Consider the following 17179-nt stretch of genomic DNA (forward strand, 5'->3'; position numbering starts at 1 on the left):
ATGGCTGTGTTGGGTCTTTGTTTCTGTGCGAGGGCTTTCTCTAGTTGCGGCAAGTGGGGGCCACTCTTCATCGCGGTGCGCGGGCCTCTCACTGTCGTGGCCTCTCTTGTTGCAGAGCACAGGCTCCAGACGCGCAGGCTCAGTAGTTGTGGCTCACGGGCCTAGTTGCTCCGCGGCATGTGGGATCCTCCCAGACCAGGGCTCGAACCCGTGTCCCCTGCATTGGCAGGCAGACTCTCAACCACTGCACCACCAGGGAAGCCCCCACTTGTCTGTTTTAACTCTCACATTGTGGAACTAGGCAGTGTCTGGGGTAGGGGCAAGATTGGCTTTAGAACTGGGCTTCTGTCTGTCATCCCTCTTGTCGTGCCACATACTTCAGGGTGTCAGGGCCTCCAGCCTTCCCCCCACCCACTTGCCCTGAGGATGGACACTGAGGCAGCCGTGCTCAGGGTCCTGCCCGACCTACAGGACCCATCTGCTTCTTGCTCTCACAGACGCCGCGCCCCTGTCCGCGCCAGCCTTCTCCTTAGTCTTCCCATTTCTGAAGATGGTGCTGACCGAGATGCCCCACCACAGCAAGGAGGAGGAGGAGCGCATGGCCCAGATTCTTCAGATCCTCACCGTCCACGCCCAGCTGAGGGCCTCACCCAGCAGCCCACCAGGGCGTGTGGACGAGGTTGGCCCGGGGAGCTCGGCTCCCCCTCGGCTTGAGGGGGTTGGGGAGGCAGGGGCTTCCAACGCTTCCCGACCCATGAACAATTCTGGGGGGGAGGTCATGCAGCATATACATATACCTATAGCAGCAGCCATTGGTGAGGAGGGCCCAAATGTTCTATTCAGTGCGGTTGTCAAGACCTCACAGAAGCTTATGGGTCTCTTGTGTCTGATAGTTTCTGACCCAAAGAAGTTGAAGGATTTTGTATTAATTTATTGTTTTGTTTCTAACTCAGAAGATAGTACTGATCACTGTCTCCCTTTGACTTGCTTATGATTGTGAGACTGGAGCTCATTCATTGAGGAGTTTTCTTTTTGATAGATTATGTTCTAAAAATTTGCCAAAGTAATGCATGCGTAAAATTCCAACAGTACAGAAGCAAAAAGAGAAATGCCACTCCCTAGAGGTAACTATTGCTAACAGTTTGGCCTATACCCTTGTGGACCTTTTTTTTTAAGCACATTCAAAACTCATACCCACAAACACAGTAAAGCAAAAATGGATTGTACTGCTTCTTTCATGGGACTATATTCTGTGGGTCTCCTCCGGTGTCCGGATCCATATGATCCACGTCACATGGATCTAATTTTACAGGCTGCATGGGGTTCTATGCTGTGGGTGCACCATGGTTTAGTTAACTTTTTACTTGATTGATATTTTAAGGTTGTTTCTAACGTTTCCATAGTTTGAACATCGCTGTGGTGTGTCCCCTTGTACATTTATGTCCCTTGCACACTGTGTGAACATTTCTGTAGGACAGATTCTTGGGCATGGAATTGTTAGGTTATGTGACATATTCTGAGCAATACCCTCACTAAACGTTTTCTTTTCTCCAATCCTAATACAACCTCACGTAGTGTTAATCTTGCCAACGATGGGTGAAAGAATGGTGTAATGTTTTATTTCGCATTTTTTTACTTTACTTGTAAAGTTCAGTATCTCTTCATATGTTTATGGGCCACCTGTATTTCATATTCTGTGAATTTCAACCAAGGTTAAGAGTTTATTTATTTTTAGTCCCTGAAGATCCTGGTTGACTGGGGTTGGCTCCTGTGCATTGAGTTGTAAACCTGACAGGGTTTCTACAGTGGAGTCAGCAGTGTGACCCAGAATGTTCCCCTGTGGGTGAGAGGGTGCTGCTTCATGTGCCACCAGACTTGGTTACAGACCTTCCCTGGAGCTTCACCCTGACTTACCTTCTGTTCTCTCTTAGAATGGCCCAGAGTTGCTGCCTCGTGTGGCCATGCTGCGCCTTCTGACTTGGGTGATCGGCACAGGCTCTCCCCGACTGCAGGTGATCTGGTTCCCAGTTGGCTTTTGCTGTGACTCAGTTCATGACCCCAACCTCAGGTCCTAGTTCTTCTCTCAGCCCTTAGTTCTGGCCTTGGGCAGAAGGGCTGCTTTTGAGAGCCAGCCTGACTGTTCTCAGCTAGTGAGGGGTTTTGCTTGGGTCCTGCCACTGGCCTTGGCCTGGCGCTGGGGTCTGAGCCCTAGTAGGGCTGTGGGGTGGGCGTTCTCAGTTCAGATTCCTCCCTGGGCCCCTCAGCCCATCACCTGGCTCCCCTGCCTGGCCCCATAGTAGGAAAAATTTTGTGGAACTGAGCCCAGCGGATGGATGTCTTCCTCAGGTTCTGGCTTCAGACGCCCTGACCACCCTGTGTGCCAGCAGCAGTGGCAAGGATGGCTGTGCCTTTGCAGAGCAGGAGGAGGTGGACGTGCTGCTCTGCGCCTTGCTGTCCCCCTGTGCTAGTGTGCGGGACACTGCGCTCCGGGTGCGTGCCCACTCCCTCTTGGGGCTACCGTGGCGTCCCTTGTCCCTCAGTGTCCCTGTTCGAGCTGCCCTGATGGGAGATGCCGCACATATGCACCAGTGTGTCCTGGAGGCAAAGAGAAGAGGTCACAGAGTGTGGTTCGGGGTCATTCTAGGAATTGGAACAGCTAAACAGTTGTCATGTATCACTGCCTATTTTTTTCTTCACCGCGGAAGACTTCACCTAATTTCTAAAACGGAATGTGGATCTTGGTACTTTTATAGACAGCTATAACTCACAGGATTGGTTCATTTCTTCAACCTACTACCTTATACTTTTTCTTGGTGCTTTGGGACCCAAAACTAAAGGATCCCCTTGGAGTATGAGACATTGATTCCCAAATGCCAGACTGCAGGCTCCTGCTATTGCTCTGTGACAGAGTTTTCACTGGTCCTTGGTAAAAATGTGAAAAACAATGGCAATGTGGCAAATATTTCTTAAAACAAAGGGAATGTCCTTTTTCTAAGGTTTTGTCTGACTTGCGTGTTTAGAGTTAAACTTTTAAATTCTATGTTAGAAAAGATTCTACCGCTACATGCTATGATTTCATGAAAGAAAAGCTCTTTGAAGAGCAGCTAATGAGCTGAACTGACTCATGGCGCTCCCTAACCAGCGCTGTCCAGTGGAGCGTTCTGCAGGGCTGGAAATGTACATCTGTGCTGTCCAGTGTGGTAGCCACCAGCCAGCGTATGGCTGTTGAGCACTTGAAATGTGGCTGGTGCAGCTGAAAAAGTTAGAGTTCATTTTAAATGATTTCACTGTGGAGACCCACGTGCGGCTGGTGGCTGCATCTTGGATGGTTCAGCCCTAGAGGGAGGCAAGGTGGTGGCGGGCAGGTCAGAGGCTCTTCCAAAGGTCATGCCTCACACGGTGTGATCCCACCCCCTCTCAGGGGCTGTTGGAACTCCACATGGTATTGCCAGCGCCTGATACTGATGAGAAGAATGGCCTGAACCTTCTGCGGAGGCTCTGGGTGGTCAAGTTTGACAAGGAGGAGGAGATCCGGAAGCTGGCTGAGAGGTGAGAGCCGTCGGAAGGCTGGTTTTCCTGCTCTGTTCTCTTTCCCCTCGTGAAATAACTGGAGCCAGCGTGCTCAGCCTACAGAGGGAAAGAGGGTCGGGTGGTCGGGTTTGGCAAGGCCTGCGCTGCAGATCCTTGTCTGACCAGCTCCGCCTTTGGTCCACTACAGGCTCTGGTCAACCATGGGCCTAGATCTGCAGCCAGACCTCTGCTCCTTGCTCATCGATGACGTCATCTATCACGAGGCAGCTGTGAGGCAGGCCGGGGCCGAAGCCCTCTCCCAAGCAGTGGCGCGTTACCCGCGGCAGGCGGCGGAGGTTATGGGCAGGCTTATGGAGATTTACCAGGAGAAGCTCTATGTGAGTTGCTGTGCACCGCGATGCGGTCTGGGTGTGTGAGGGTGGGTTGGACCCTGTTCAGCCTCCCACCTACTCCAAACAGGAGCCACACTGTGGCTCAGGGTGGCTTGTGCCTAATCTCTCGTCTCACCTGGGTCGCTGGCTTTACTGGAGAGAGCACTGCGGTGCATTGATCAACCTGTCTGTTGCAGCGGCCGCCCCCGGTGCTGGATGCTTTGGGACGAGTTATCTCAGAATCTCCTCCAGATCAGTGGGAAGCCAGGTATAACAGCTGCTTCAGCCTTGTACCACTCAGTGCTTTCTGAGGTGTGGCAGGTTGGCTGGGCTGGGTGCTGTGAAGAGGCAGCATGGGATAATGGATCAGCAGAGGGAAACAGCAAGACCTCCCTCTGAGTCAGAGACCTGAGTTGAAGTTCTGGCTCCTCCTGGCTAGCTAGACGACATGTTTCTCCTTTCCTCCGGGGGACTCTGTTTCTGTAGAGGTCCCTGGGCACCTCCTTACTGCTGTAGCTGAAAGAATAATAGTACTTCGCCTTTGTAGAATACGTCCACTTCTGAATGCCTTCACATCTGGTTCCTTCACCTCCCTTTCCTCCTGCCCTGGAGGGAGAGGGGTAGGCGATGCACTCACACCTGGGGGAACAGAGGCAGAGCTGGTCCCCTCCCCAAGGTCACCCTGTAGGAGGTAAACTCTGGGCAGATAGGAGGTCTCTGTTTTACAAGTGGGCCGTTCCCCAACCAGTGGGCACAGCAGTGGGTAAGCACAGGGCATTGGGCTCCGTGTTGTGCTCTGCCCCTGAAGCAGTGTTTGCTGTTGGCAGGCTCACTCTCCTAGTGACATACTGGGATAGGTGCCACCAGCAGGGGAGGAGGCCTCTGGCTTGCCCTTGCCCCCCTGACACGCTCTCCCTTCTTTCCTAGGTGTGGCTTGGCTTTGGCTCTGAACAAGCTCTCCCAGTGTTTGGACAGTTCTCAGGTGAAGCCACTCTTTCAATTTTTTGTCCCTGATGCCCTCAACGACCGAAACCCAGACGTCCGGAAGTGCATGTTAGATGCAGCCCTTGCGACGCTCAACACACATGGGAAGGTAAAAGATTTCAGCTAGCTGAGGAGGTGGGGAGAAGGCTGGGCCAAGGTGGGCTGAGCAGTGGTGCCGCAGGGATGCTGAGTGCTCGAAATCCAGGCAGGGCACTAGCCCCCGTGGAAAATTCCATTTGTATTTCTTTTGAGTCATAAAGACCCCCCAAAACGGTGTTAAATTCTTGTAAGTCTGCTGCAGTTCTGCCAGAAAACTGGGAAACCCGCTGGCACTGCTGGCTAGCTTGTTAGGATGCCTGTCCCAGAGCCAGCCTTGGGCTTGGTCCTCGGGCAGAGACCGTCATCCCCAGGCACAGCCTGTGGGCTGACGTGAGGCTCCGGGAGCTCTTGGCTTTCCAGGAGAACGTCAACTCACTGCTGCCGGTGTTTGAGGAGTTCCTGAAGAACGCACCCAATGATGCCAGCTATGACGCTGTGCGGCAGAGCGTGGTGGTCCTGATGGGCTCTCTAGCCAAGCACCTGGAAAAGAGCGACCCCAAAGTGAAGCCTATTGTCGCCAAGCTCATCGCCGCTCTCTCCACCCCCTCCCAACAGGTACCTGCCCCCTGGCCTGGGGCCCCAGCTGGGTGGGCAGTGGGATACTAGGGACAGAGTCGGGTATCAGGGTCCAGAAGGCCCAGTTCTCTGCGAGGAGTCATCTCGTCTCAGGACAGCCTGGTTTATAGTCAGGAATACCCACCCCTGGAGGGGGAGTTAGTTTGTTACTTTGTTCTAGTAGACCTCTTAGATGTTTTCATTTTTTCTACTCATTTTCTAAGAGTCAGTTTTTGCCTTTAGAGTAAACCTGTCCCTGGGGATACAGAGGTTTTTAAAAAAAAAAAAAAAAAAATTGGTCTTGATGTGTTAGCCTCTTGATGTGTTAGCCTTTTCCAGATCCTCTCCCTGTGTGTGTTGTATGTTTTGGGGGCCTTGTAATGCAGCCTCCAAGCCACAGTGCAAAGGATTTTTTTTTTTTCTCTTATTTGAAAAACACATTTACGTGTATTTTCTGTGACTTGCATTTCGGACAACCCAGAGTGTCCTCCTCAAAGGCACAGTTGAAAACCACAGGTTTACTGAATTGTGGTCAAATAGGCTGTCAGAGTACCTGGCCTCCCAAGCTTCCTGCCCAGGCCCCTGGCTGCAGACTGCCTCGCTGCCCTGGTCGGGCTTCATGAGCTGTGGCTGGAAGACGACTGACAGCATCTTTTGGGACTGCTTGATTTGGACCTGGCCCTGTAAGGCCCAGCCCCATTTCCCCGTGACTACAAATTTGAAAACTGAGAGACTTGGGCTGTTTTTAAGGAGGCACAGTAGCATGCTTCTCTCTGGATCTTTCTCTGTGAGTGGGTTTAATCTTCCTGAGGTTTTACCCCACCTGCCCAGGCCTAGGTTCTCTCTTCAGACCAGAAATAGCACCGTAATGGCTGATGCTCTCCTGGCTAACAGATGTAGCGTGCACCCTGACGGAATGTGGGTCAGGCATGAGCTTGTACCACCATCTGCCTTTCCGATGCTCTGTGTGGTCTGACCTGCGGTGGCTGAGATGGGGCTGGCGGACGTTTGGGGGTGAGGTGCTGCGGAGGACTGCATCGGCTGCCAGGGCCTGGCTGTGGTTAAGCTGCAGCACTGACGCGGCGGGCCCCTCCCCCAGGTCCAGGAATCCGTGGCCAGCTGCTTGCCGCCCCTCGTCCCCGCCATCAAGGAGGACGCTGGAGGGATGATCCAGAGGCTGATGCAGCAGCTGCTGGAGTCAGACAAGTACGCTGAGCGCAAAGGGGCTGCTTATGGGCTGGCGGGCCTGGTAAAGGGCCTGGGCATCCTGTCGCTGAAGCAGCAGGAGATGATGGCTGCGCTGACCGATGCCATCCAGGACAAGAAGAACTTCCGCCGCCGAGAGGGTGAGTGTCTCCAAGCTCGGTGCCGCCCAGCGTGGGAGGTCAGTCCCCATGGCTGCCAGAGGGGGGAATCCGGCTTTTCCTCCCCTGCTGAAGGCCGGCGTTTGTGTGTGTGCTGCAGGGGGGCAGCTGTCTGTGAGCCATTCCATCCCATCCTTGCTGATGCGGCCCGGACTTCCTTTTTTCTAACTCAGCAACACCCTCAGCTGAGAGAGACTTGCCTTTCTAGCTGTCAGTGCTCCCTGTTCTCAGCTCCTTTATGCTCAGGGGAGGCAGAGGGGCTGCTCCCTCACAGGGCGGCCACTTTAGTCCCACAGCTGCCCTGAGTGTTTTCCAGAGGGTGAGGAGGTGGTGGGGAGCTTGTCCTGTAGCTGCCCCGAGAGGACATCCTGTTCCCAGCCGTCCTGCCTTCTCCCCTAGGAGCCCTCTTTGCCTTCGAGATGCTCTGCACCATGCTGGGAAAGCTCTTCGAGCCGTACGTGGTTCATGTGCTGCCCCATCTGCTGCTGTGCTTCGGGGATGGGAACCAGTATGTGCGTGAGGTAAGTCCTGAGGCTGCACTTGGGAATGGCTGGCAGTGGTTCGAGGCCCCTGCTGCTGGCAAGCCCTCTGCCCGCATCTTGGACACTGGTTACTGGTACGGACTCCTCTGGTTCCCAGTGAAGTACTGAAGCCCCAGGAGGTGAGAAACCATGTTTCTCCTGCTCAGCAGTCTCTGCGGGCCTGGGCACAGGGTCTGACGCAGTAGACCTCCCAGTGAGCATTGGTCACCAGGAGAACCCTCGGTCCAGCATCAGGCCTTGACCCTTGCGTAGCCGAGGAGGCCCCTGAACATCTTTTCTCCTCCCTTGAGGCTGCAGATGACTGTGCCAAGGCTGTGATGAGCAACCTGAGTGCTCATGGGGTGAAGCTGGTGCTCCCCTCCTTATTGGCTGCCCTGGAGGAGGAATCCTGGAGGACCAAAGCCGGTAAGGCCGCTCCCTCTGTGTCTCTGTCTCAACTTCCTGTTCTGAAAACTGCCCTCACAGGGGTCCAGAGCCACAGCTCTTGTGCTGTGTGTGCTCCCCAGCCCAGGGATGAGGCCAAGACTCTGGTTAGGCAGCTCATTGCTTTATTAGTTTGTGTGCTTTCTTGCAAAGAACAGGCCTCTCACAGGAGCCACAGACCTAAGTCAGGAAATCCTAGAGCTTTAAGGCTAGTCTGTGGCTAGGTCTGTGATTTTAAAGCCTTTCCCCCAACCATTAAACCGCCTTTTTTTTTTTTTTTTTTTTAATGAATCAATTTTTATTTTATTTTTGGTGGCGTTGGGTCTTTGTTGCTGCGCGCAGGCTTTCTCTAGTTGGGGCGAGCAGGGGCTACTCTTCATTGCGGTGCGTGGGCTTCTCATGTGGTGGCTTCTCTTGCTGTGGAGCACCGGCTCTAGGTGCGCGGGCTTCAGTAGTTGTGGCATGCGGGCTCAGTAGCTGTGGCTCGCGGGCTCTGGAGCTCAGGCTTAGTAGTTGTGGCGCACGGGGTGGGCTTAGTTGCTCCGCGGCATGTGGGACCTTCTCGGACCAGGGGTTGAACCCATGTCCCCTGCATTGGCAGGCAGATTCTTAACCACTGCGCCACCAGGGAAGTCCCAAAACCCCTTTTTAAAAAATGTAATCTTGTTTGGAATCCTAATTTGTAAAACAGAGTTGCTCAGGTTTGGGGAGGGTCAGTGTCGGGGCTTCCTCCTCAGTCCTTCAGGCTTCCCCCTACATCTTGAAAAATCACAATCTTAATCAGTCTCCTCATTTGTAGATGAGGAGACTGAGGCCAGAGAAATTCAGTGAATTGACCTTGGATCACTGTCAGCTCTAAGCCAGGTCTGGCCACTCTCCCCAACACTGCCCAGCCTCTCGCCCAGGCTCCCAGGCTCAGCAGGCCTCAGGAGCATTTTGCTCGCTTGGCTGGAGCCAGGCCCTGTGCCCTCTTCCCAGGACTGCTGGAGCAGTCTGCAGAGGAGCAGGCCGCGTGTCCCTTGCCCGGGCAGCCAGCCCAGGTACTTGCCAACCTGTGCTCAGTGATTTCATGCTGGGCGTGTGTCTGCCGTCTGCAGGGTCGGTGGAATTGCTTGGGGCGATGGCGTACTGTGCTCCTAAGCAGCTGTCGTCCTGCCTACCCAACATCGTGCCCAAGCTCACGGAGGTGCTCACCGACTCCCACGTCAAAGTGCAGAAGGCCGGACAGCAGGCGCTCAGGCAAATTGGCTCCGTCATCAGGAACCCGGAGATCCTGGGTACGCCTCTCCCACGAGGGCACTGGCCCCGGCTCCTCCTCCCATCCCTGGACACTGCAGAGAACATGCACCCATTCAGCTTAGGCCCTCTGGGGACAGATATGTTCACATTGAGATAACCTCTAAATTTGGGGAAGCCCTTTTCCTACGATAATAAGTGGAAAGTAGTTTGGAAGTGGTCTGTTTTCCTGTTGGTCTGGAGCAGTTGTTGACTGCTCAGGTAGGGAAACTGAGTTGTTGGCCCAGAAATAGCTTGACTCTAAGGGAGCCTTGAGGTCAACAGATAAATGACAAGCTCTGGACCACATCTGCATCATCCAAAGTGTTAGGTTTTGGGGAACTTTTCTATTCTCTCTAATTCCAGGAGACCTGTGATAGAGGGAAGGTTAGGGAGCTTACTTTTTAGTGTGGTTCTTTCTTGAGTAGTTAGGGAAAGATTGATTTCTAGAAACAAACCCCAGCCAGCTACCTTGACCAGACTGTACTTGTTAATTTTTAAGCTTCAGCATAGAACATCGGTACCCATTCAGTGCCTTTCAGCCTGAATATTTCCAGACTTGTTTTCATTCAGAAAATGATGGGTTTTTGTTTTTGTTTTTTAAGGGATGAATAGGTAGATGTGGATTTTGTTGTTGTTTACAATGTCCAGCACCCCTGGGGCTTTCTAAGGCCCAGAACAGTCTCATCTCTATCGAATGAATGCCTTCATTTTCGGAATCCAGCCTGGGACCTTTTTTTTTTTTTTAAATTGACTAGTTTGTATAATGTAAAATTCACTTCTCAAAAATGTACAACTTAGTGGTTTTTAGCATATTCACAAAATTATGTAAGTATCACCACTGTTTAGTTCCGGGGCATTTTCATCATCCCAGAAAGGAACCCCACACCCATTAGTATTCACTCCTCATTTCCCTTCCTACCTCTAGCCTGTGACGACCACTAATCTATTTTCTGTCTCTGAGTTTGCCTATTCTGGACACTTCATGTAAATGGCATCATACAGTATGTGGCCTTTTATGTCTAGCATCTTGCATTTAGCATTATGTTTTCAAGGTTCATCCACACTGTAGCATGTATCAGTACTTCTTTCCTTTTATGGCCCAATAATGTATTCCATTGAATGAGTATACCACATTTTGTTTATCCATTCATCAATCGATAGATGTTTGGGTCGTTTCCACTTTTTGGCTATTAATGTTGCTATGAACATCTGTATTGAAGGTATTTTTTTCTTTTCCCTGTAGGCATGATTTCAGTTCTCTTGGTTAGATACCTAGGAATGGAATTGCTGGGTAAAAATTGGTGGTAACTGTTTACCTTTTTGAGGAACTGCTAGACTGTTACCCCACGCGGCTGTACCATTTGACATTCCCGGCAGCAATGTATGCGAGTTCCAATTGCCAACTCTGTTATTGTCTGTCTTTTTGGTTACAGCCATCCTAGTGGGTGTGAAGTGGCATCTCATTGTGGTTTTGATTTGCATTTCCCTAATGACTAATGATGTGGAACATGTTTTCATGTGCTTATTTTTCATTTGCATATCTTCTTTGGAAAACTGTCTATTCAAATCCTTTGCCCATTTTTTAACTTGGTTATTAGTTTTTTGTTGTTGTTTGTTTTTTTTTTTCTGTTGTTTTTTTTGGTCTGCGTGCTTGGCTTGCGTGATCTTAGTCACCTGACCAGGGATTGAACATGGGTCCTGGCAGTGAAAGCACCGAGTCCTAACCACTGGACCGCCAGGGAATTCCCTTAAAAGTCTTGACCAGCATGTGTCTTTGTAGTTGTTGAATTCCCTGGGTTTGTGGAAGAGATAAGCCAGGTATTCCTCTTGGAATTCCTTCTGCTGGGCTGATGGTGCTGAACTTTTGAGAGCTTGTTGTATCTGGGCTTAGCTGCTCTGAGTATTGTGTGCTTCACTCCCACCACTGGTTCAGGGACCTTTGGTGTCTCCAAACAGTTTTTTCACAAAGCCACTTTGGGTTGCTGCTTCCAGAATAAGATCCATGTTGTCCAAGTAGCTCTCCCACAGAGGCCCAGCGCTGAGGCTGCAGCTCAGTGCCATTGAAGCTAGCCCACAGGTGCCCCACCAGGCCACAACTGTGCAGTGCAAAGGGTGATGGCTGCCGTCCCCACACCGCTTCCTCTTGGGGAGCAAGAATAGAATTGCTCTTTGCAGACAGGCTGGCTTCCTCAGTTGGCGATTTGTGGGGCTCTAGGAAGGGGTGACCTTGCACTCCCTTCTCTTTGGGCCCCCTCTGGTGCTGGGGATCCAGCAGATTTGCCACACCATAGACTTGTACAAAGCAGCCTCTCTCTTGTTTGGACATGCAGCCATTGCCCCAGTCCTGCTGGATGCCCTGACGGACCCCTCTCGGAAGACCCAGAAGTGCTTGCAGACCTTGCTGGACACCAAGTTTGTCCACTTCATTGATGCCCCGTCCCTGGCCCTCATCATGCCCATTGTCCAGAGAGCCTTCCAGGACCGTTCCACGGACACACGGAAGATGGCAGCCCAGATCATTGGCAACATGTACTCCCTGACAGACCAGAAGGTATCAGCCTATCTGGGGCTCGTACAGGACAGACCAGTGGATGCTGGTTTAGGGCACAGAGTCCCTACTGACAATAGACACAGGAGAGCTATGAGCATTTGATCCCTGATTATATTTGGGGGGAGAAATGGACCATTTGGGGGTAGAGGGTAGAAATCTAGGCTCTCTGGGCATCTTCCAGAATATAGCGATACAAGTCCTTACTAGCTCAGCCCCCAGGTGAGGCCTGTCCCACTGGGCTCCTTTTATAGATTGACAGGGAGGAAAGGTCCAGCCTCGCCTTTGACCTTTCAGGAGTCGAAGGTCCCGCTTTGGGAAAGCGGCTGCTGCTTTGCCTGCTTGCAGTGTTTTCTTGTCGAAAGCATTTGCTTCTGTAAGCCTCTCAGAGGAAATTAGCCTAGTTTGGGAGATTTACTTTGTTTGTCTGTTTACTTGCTCCTAGGGGCTTGCATGTGTTATCTCACTACCACAGCTCTGCTTTGCTTGCTGAGGCTCTGGGCACAAGAGATAAAGTGGGAAAGTTAGTCAATCTTAGGAAATTTGGGATAGTTGGAAAACCAAAAAATTTTATCCATAGCCCTCCAAAAGCTAAAATAATTGTTGTTAATGTTTTTAAATTACATGTAAAAAATGATATTTCCAAACATAAATGTATTTCCAAGTTATAGCAAGTTATTCATAAAACTGAGTTTTTAATAGTTATGTAATATTCCAATGAGTTTATATATCATAACTTATATAATTCTATTGTTGGTCATATAGTGTCCAAGGTTTTTTGCTATTTTAAATGATGTTGCAGTGAACATAAGGCTTTTTCTATATTTAAAACTGTTTCTGAAAGCTGAATGCCGTATCAAGAGACATAAACCTTTTAAGGTGAAGAGAGTGAAAAGATGATAATGCAATTCTGAAAGGAGTGCCAAAAGAATTTCCTAGATTCCCGAGGCTGGGCAGCCCTTGGTCCCAGGAGGAGGAAGAGCATTGAACTGCATCTGGGGGCTCACTCGACCTCTTGAGGATGGGCCTGGGGTCCCTCGTAGGTTTCCCTGAGCAATCACATGGGCCTCCAAGGAACCGGGGGGAGTGGTGGGGGTTCTTTTCCAGTGACAAGCACCCCTGTGAGTGCTCCTAGTCAGCAGAATGGTGTGGTCAGGGTCCACCGTGAAGCAGGGCTGGAGAAAGCCAGAATTGGGCCTCTGCTGAGCCACCTCTTCTGTTATTGCAGGACTTGGCTCCTTACCTGCCAAGCGTGACGCCTGGTCTGAAAGCCTCTCTTTTGGACCCTGTACCTGAGGTGAGTCTGGGAGGAGAGGGGGCAGGAGCTCGTTATTTTAGCCCAGTCCCAGAAAATTGATTCCTAAGAATTCCTTATAAGCTGCATTTGCGTCTCTCTGGTAAAGGGAAGGAGACCCTAGGGGACCCCGCCTTGCTCCTGCATGGTCACCTGGTCTTGAGCCACATCTCTTCGCCATCCCTGCTCTTGGTTACCTGACAGGTGCGGACGGTGTCTGCAAAGGCTCTTGGGGCCATGGTGAAGGGCATGGGGGAGTCATGCTTTGAGGACTTGCTGCCGTGGCTGATGGAGACACTGACCTATGAGCAGAGCTCTGTGGATCGCTCAGGCGCCGCGCAGGGTGAGGCAGCGTGGGCCCAGGGGCCAGACCGGCAATGCCCTCTGGTGACCTTTAGATCTGGTGGGCTCATTCTGTCCCTTTCTTGCAGGGTTGGCCGAGGTCATGGCTGGCTTGGGGGTGGAGAAGTTGGAGAAGCTGATGCCAGAAATTGTGGCTACAGCCAGCAAAGTGGACATTGCACCCCACGTCCGAGATGGCTATATCATGATGTTCAACTACCTGCCCATCACCTTTGGGGACAAGTTCACTCCTTATGTGGGGCCCATCATCCCCTGTATCCTCAAAGTAGGCACCAGCGACAATGCTGAGGATAGCATTACTGAGGAGGGCAGGACACATGCACTCTCCCAGAGAGCTAGGGCTCCCCGCCAGTTGGGGCTGGGTGGCAGGAGTCCTCATCCTGCTCTTCAGGGAGTCCCATTTCCTCTTGGGTTTGGGTGCCTAGGGGAAGGCAGTTCTGGCTGACCCACCCTCTGTGTGCACAGGCTCTTGCTGATGAGAACGAGTTTGTGCGTGATACAGCCCTGCGTGCGGGCCAGCGGGTCATCTCCATGTACGCCGAGACGGCCATAGCCCTGCTGCTGCCCCAGCTGGAGCAAGGCCTCTTTGATGACCTCTGGAGAATAAGGTGAGAACTCAGGCGGAAAGACCCAGTGGCCATAGTTCTGTGTTTGGGGAACTGAGAAATGAAAAGCAAAATGTTGCCAGAAACTCTCAATTTTTCCAGACCCTCACTTTTAACCATTTTATAACTCTCCAGTATCCCATAGCAGTGTCTTCAATTCTGATTCTCTTCTAAAAAGTTCTCTCTATTCAGTCCTTCAGTTTGTGTCAAAATTTTAAATGCGAATGCTTTTTAATCTGAAAATTCAACTTCTAGGATTTTATTGCAAGGACATATTTAGTCAAGTGCTTAAAGATGTATTTAGAAGGATGTTTGTTGTGGTATTGTTTATCATTTGAAAAACTGAAGGTAGGTTTAGAAAAGTCATCGCACATCCACACCATGAACTTTGATTTGGCCATTAAAAGAATGGCATAAGGACTATGTCAGCTGAGACAGAAAGCTCCTCGACCTATTGTTGATGGAAAGGTGCGGGCCGTGGCCCAGTGTATGTGGTGCAGGCCCACTTCACACATGGTATGTGGGAGGGTGATGTGTACAAGGGTGTCACCGGAGTGTCAGAGTGGTTGCCTGGGTGCTGGGAGTCTGGGTGATTGTTTACACTCTCTTTATATTTTTTTGTATTGTTTGAATTTTCAGTTTCAATGTGATATTTCTGTAATCATTAAAAACAATAAATCTAATTTAATTTGAAGAGAAACAAAGTTTATCCTTCTAGGCCTCTCCTTATGTCTGTAGTTCTGATGATCCACATTCCTGGTTTCTTGTTACTACTTCCCTCTGTGCTCTCTTCTCTCTTTTTAATAACTTTATTATAGAAATTTTCGTATCTGCTTTTAAAAAATGTTTGTCTTTTTTTATTATTAAAGTAATGTTCATTAGTAGATAACTTGGAAGGAACATATGTGGGAGACTGTAAAGAAATGAGTATCGTCTGTGACCTCTCCTGTTCTAAGAGAACCACCATGAGTGTTTTGGGTACATTTCCTTCTAGTCTCTTTTCTGTCCAGTGCTTGGTTGTGCACTGAGACATCCTCCTGCAACTGTGTGACTCTGTTCTTGGCCTCCTTCTCAGGTTCAGCTCTGTTCAGCTCCTTGGGGATCTCCTGTTCCACATCTCAGGAGTCACTGGGAAGATGACCACAGAAACTGCCTCTGAAGATGATAACTTCGGAACTGCCCAGTCCAACAAGGTGCATGCCTTGTTTTGATTTTCCTGCCTCTGCTGATGGTACGAAGACTCCCTGGCACTCACACTGTGGAGGCTTCACCACCTCGTGTTCTCTGCTTCTTTCCACTGCTGCAGGCAATCATCACTGCCCTGGGGGTAGATCGGCGGAACCGGGTGTTGGCAGGCCTGTACATGGGCCGCTCTGACACCCAGCTGGTTGTGCGGCAAGCATCCCTGCACGTCTGGAAGATTGTGGTCTCCAATACCCCCCGCACCTTGCGTGAGATCCTGCCCACCCTCTTTGGGCTCCTGCTGGGTTTTCTGGCCAGCACGTGTGCAGATAAGAGAACGGTAAGTTTCGCAGGCCTTGCTTCTGACCAAGCAGCCCCTGATGCCTCTGATGTCTGCAGAGAATGGGAGAGCCCCTAGGGTCCCCTATCTAACACGGGAGCATTTATTTATTTACTTAGTTATTCAGCAAATATTTATCATCTGCTGTGTGCTAAGCAGGGGCCCAAGACCTAGGGAGATAGTGGAGAAGAAAGGCAGCCTCGTGGAGCTACAGTCTGGTAGAGGAGATGAATGTTAATCAAATAATCACAAAAACAGATGGAAAATGCAAGTATGGCAAGTGCTATGTGGCACTGCCAATGCTTATAACAGGTCAACCAGCTGGGGGTCAGGGAAGCCTTCTCAGAAGGAGTGATACTTGAAGACGAACGATGAGTGAGCATTAATGGGTGGGGAGGTGATGAAAGACTGTTCCGGACCAAGGGACTAGTGCTTGAGATACCAGGATGGGATGTGCACAAGCCATGAGGTGGGCGGGTATGCGGCCAACAGCAGGGGCTGAACGAAGGCCGGTGCAGCTGGAGGAGAGGCCCACCAGGGCCGATGATCGCTTCTGCCAGTCCTCTTTGGCCCACTCCCAACCCCCATCCCTGGCAAGCAGATTGTGTATTTGGCTCTGAACAAGGGATTGCATGAGGCCTCAGAGGAGATGGGTTCTTTCCTTAAAGTGTTTATTCCAAATTCAGGTCCCCTTTCCTGGGCAAGAGCATGAGGGTTAAGTGACTTCTAGGCCACAGTTTTCGATCCAGGGAAATCGGCCCTTGAATGGGCAGCACGTGATGAGTTTCTTGGTCATATATAAGGTGCCAGCTTTTGCTTTAGGTTGTGTAGGTGTGTGTGACGCAGAGAGATCATTTTATTTTGTCATGTTTTGCAAGCACCGTGGGGGCTCTTCAGGGGTAAGAGCATTTGGGAAAGTTAAGTTTGGCTCGGATAAAGTCTGCGAGGTTCCAGGGCCCTCATTCTGGAGTTGTGCACTGGGTGCTCTGGGGTTTGCAGGGAGTCGATGTCCTGACTTGCGCTCTGCCGACAGATTGCAGCCAGGACACTGGGAGATCTCGTCCGGAAGTTAGGGGAGAAAATCCTACCTGAGATCATCCCCATCCTTGAGGAAGGCCTGAGGTCTCAGAAGAGTGACGAGAGGCAGGGCGTGTGCATTGGGTTGAGCGAGATCATGAAGTCCACCAGCCGGGACGCCGTGAGTATCTCCTCAGGGCCCCGCAGGTCCTGCACCTGACTCAGAGGGCCAGGGAGGTTATAGGACAAACTGCACCACTAGCGACACCCTCAGGGACATGCGAACCTCGCTCCAGAGGGCGTTGCTGGCAGCGGGGTGCTGGCGGGGCCGCAGTGCATTGGAATTTCCCTCTCAGCTTTCCCATCGGTTTTACAGGCTATAAGATCTAAGCGATTTAGAGGCCTGGAGTAGGTTTTGGAGATTGGAGATAGTCTTTCCCTCACCACTCCTGAGGTTGCTCCAGAATAATCCTTTTGTGTCACTACATCAGTTCAGTTAACACGTGTGGTGCACTCAGCGGAGAGAGGAGGTGCGCGTGTGTGAGTGGTGGAGGGTGGCGGAGAGCAGGAGGGCGTGCTTGTTCTCAGAGCGAGCGGAGTAGATGAGAGTGAGTACCCAGTGGGTGGAAACGCATTGTCTCCAGCAATGAGACTGTTTCCATAGCAGCTACATTCAAGAGGGT

The 17179-nt window shown here is 51.2% G+C and overlaps 1 protein-coding gene across 2 annotated transcripts in view; it reads left to right on the plus strand.

Moving 5' to 3' along the window:
• The window catches only part of GCN1 (GCN1 activator of EIF2AK4), a 56323-nt gene that overhangs the window by 27772 nt on the left and 11372 nt on the right, over positions 1-17179 (plus strand). For both annotated transcript variants that reach the window (XM_061170392.1, XM_061170393.1), the window contains exons 26-45: positions 498-679; positions 1932-2012; positions 2347-2490; positions 3422-3549; positions 3719-3908; positions 4100-4170; positions 4830-4995; positions 5346-5540; positions 6640-6886; positions 7304-7425; positions 7737-7851; positions 8967-9146; positions 11478-11698; positions 12924-12992; positions 13194-13332; positions 13421-13617; positions 13818-13960; positions 15033-15150; positions 15264-15479; positions 16513-16677. In XM_061170392.1, the coding sequence (XP_061026375.1) occupies positions 498-679; positions 1932-2012; positions 2347-2490; positions 3422-3549; positions 3719-3908; positions 4100-4170; positions 4830-4995; positions 5346-5540; positions 6640-6886; positions 7304-7425; positions 7737-7851; positions 8967-9146; positions 11478-11698; positions 12924-12992; positions 13194-13332; positions 13421-13617; positions 13818-13960; positions 15033-15150; positions 15264-15479; positions 16513-16677 (3089 nt within the window). The remainder of the gene's footprint in view (positions 1-497; positions 680-1931; positions 2013-2346; positions 2491-3421; positions 3550-3718; positions 3909-4099; positions 4171-4829; positions 4996-5345; positions 5541-6639; positions 6887-7303; positions 7426-7736; positions 7852-8966; positions 9147-11477; positions 11699-12923; positions 12993-13193; positions 13333-13420; positions 13618-13817; positions 13961-15032; positions 15151-15263; positions 15480-16512; positions 16678-17179) is intronic.

This window comes from Eubalaena glacialis, chromosome 15 (genome assembly GCF_028564815.1).
Source record: "Eubalaena glacialis isolate mEubGla1 chromosome 15, mEubGla1.1.hap2.+ XY, whole genome shotgun sequence".
NCBI lineage: Eukaryota > Metazoa > Chordata > Mammalia > Artiodactyla > Balaenidae > Eubalaena > Eubalaena glacialis.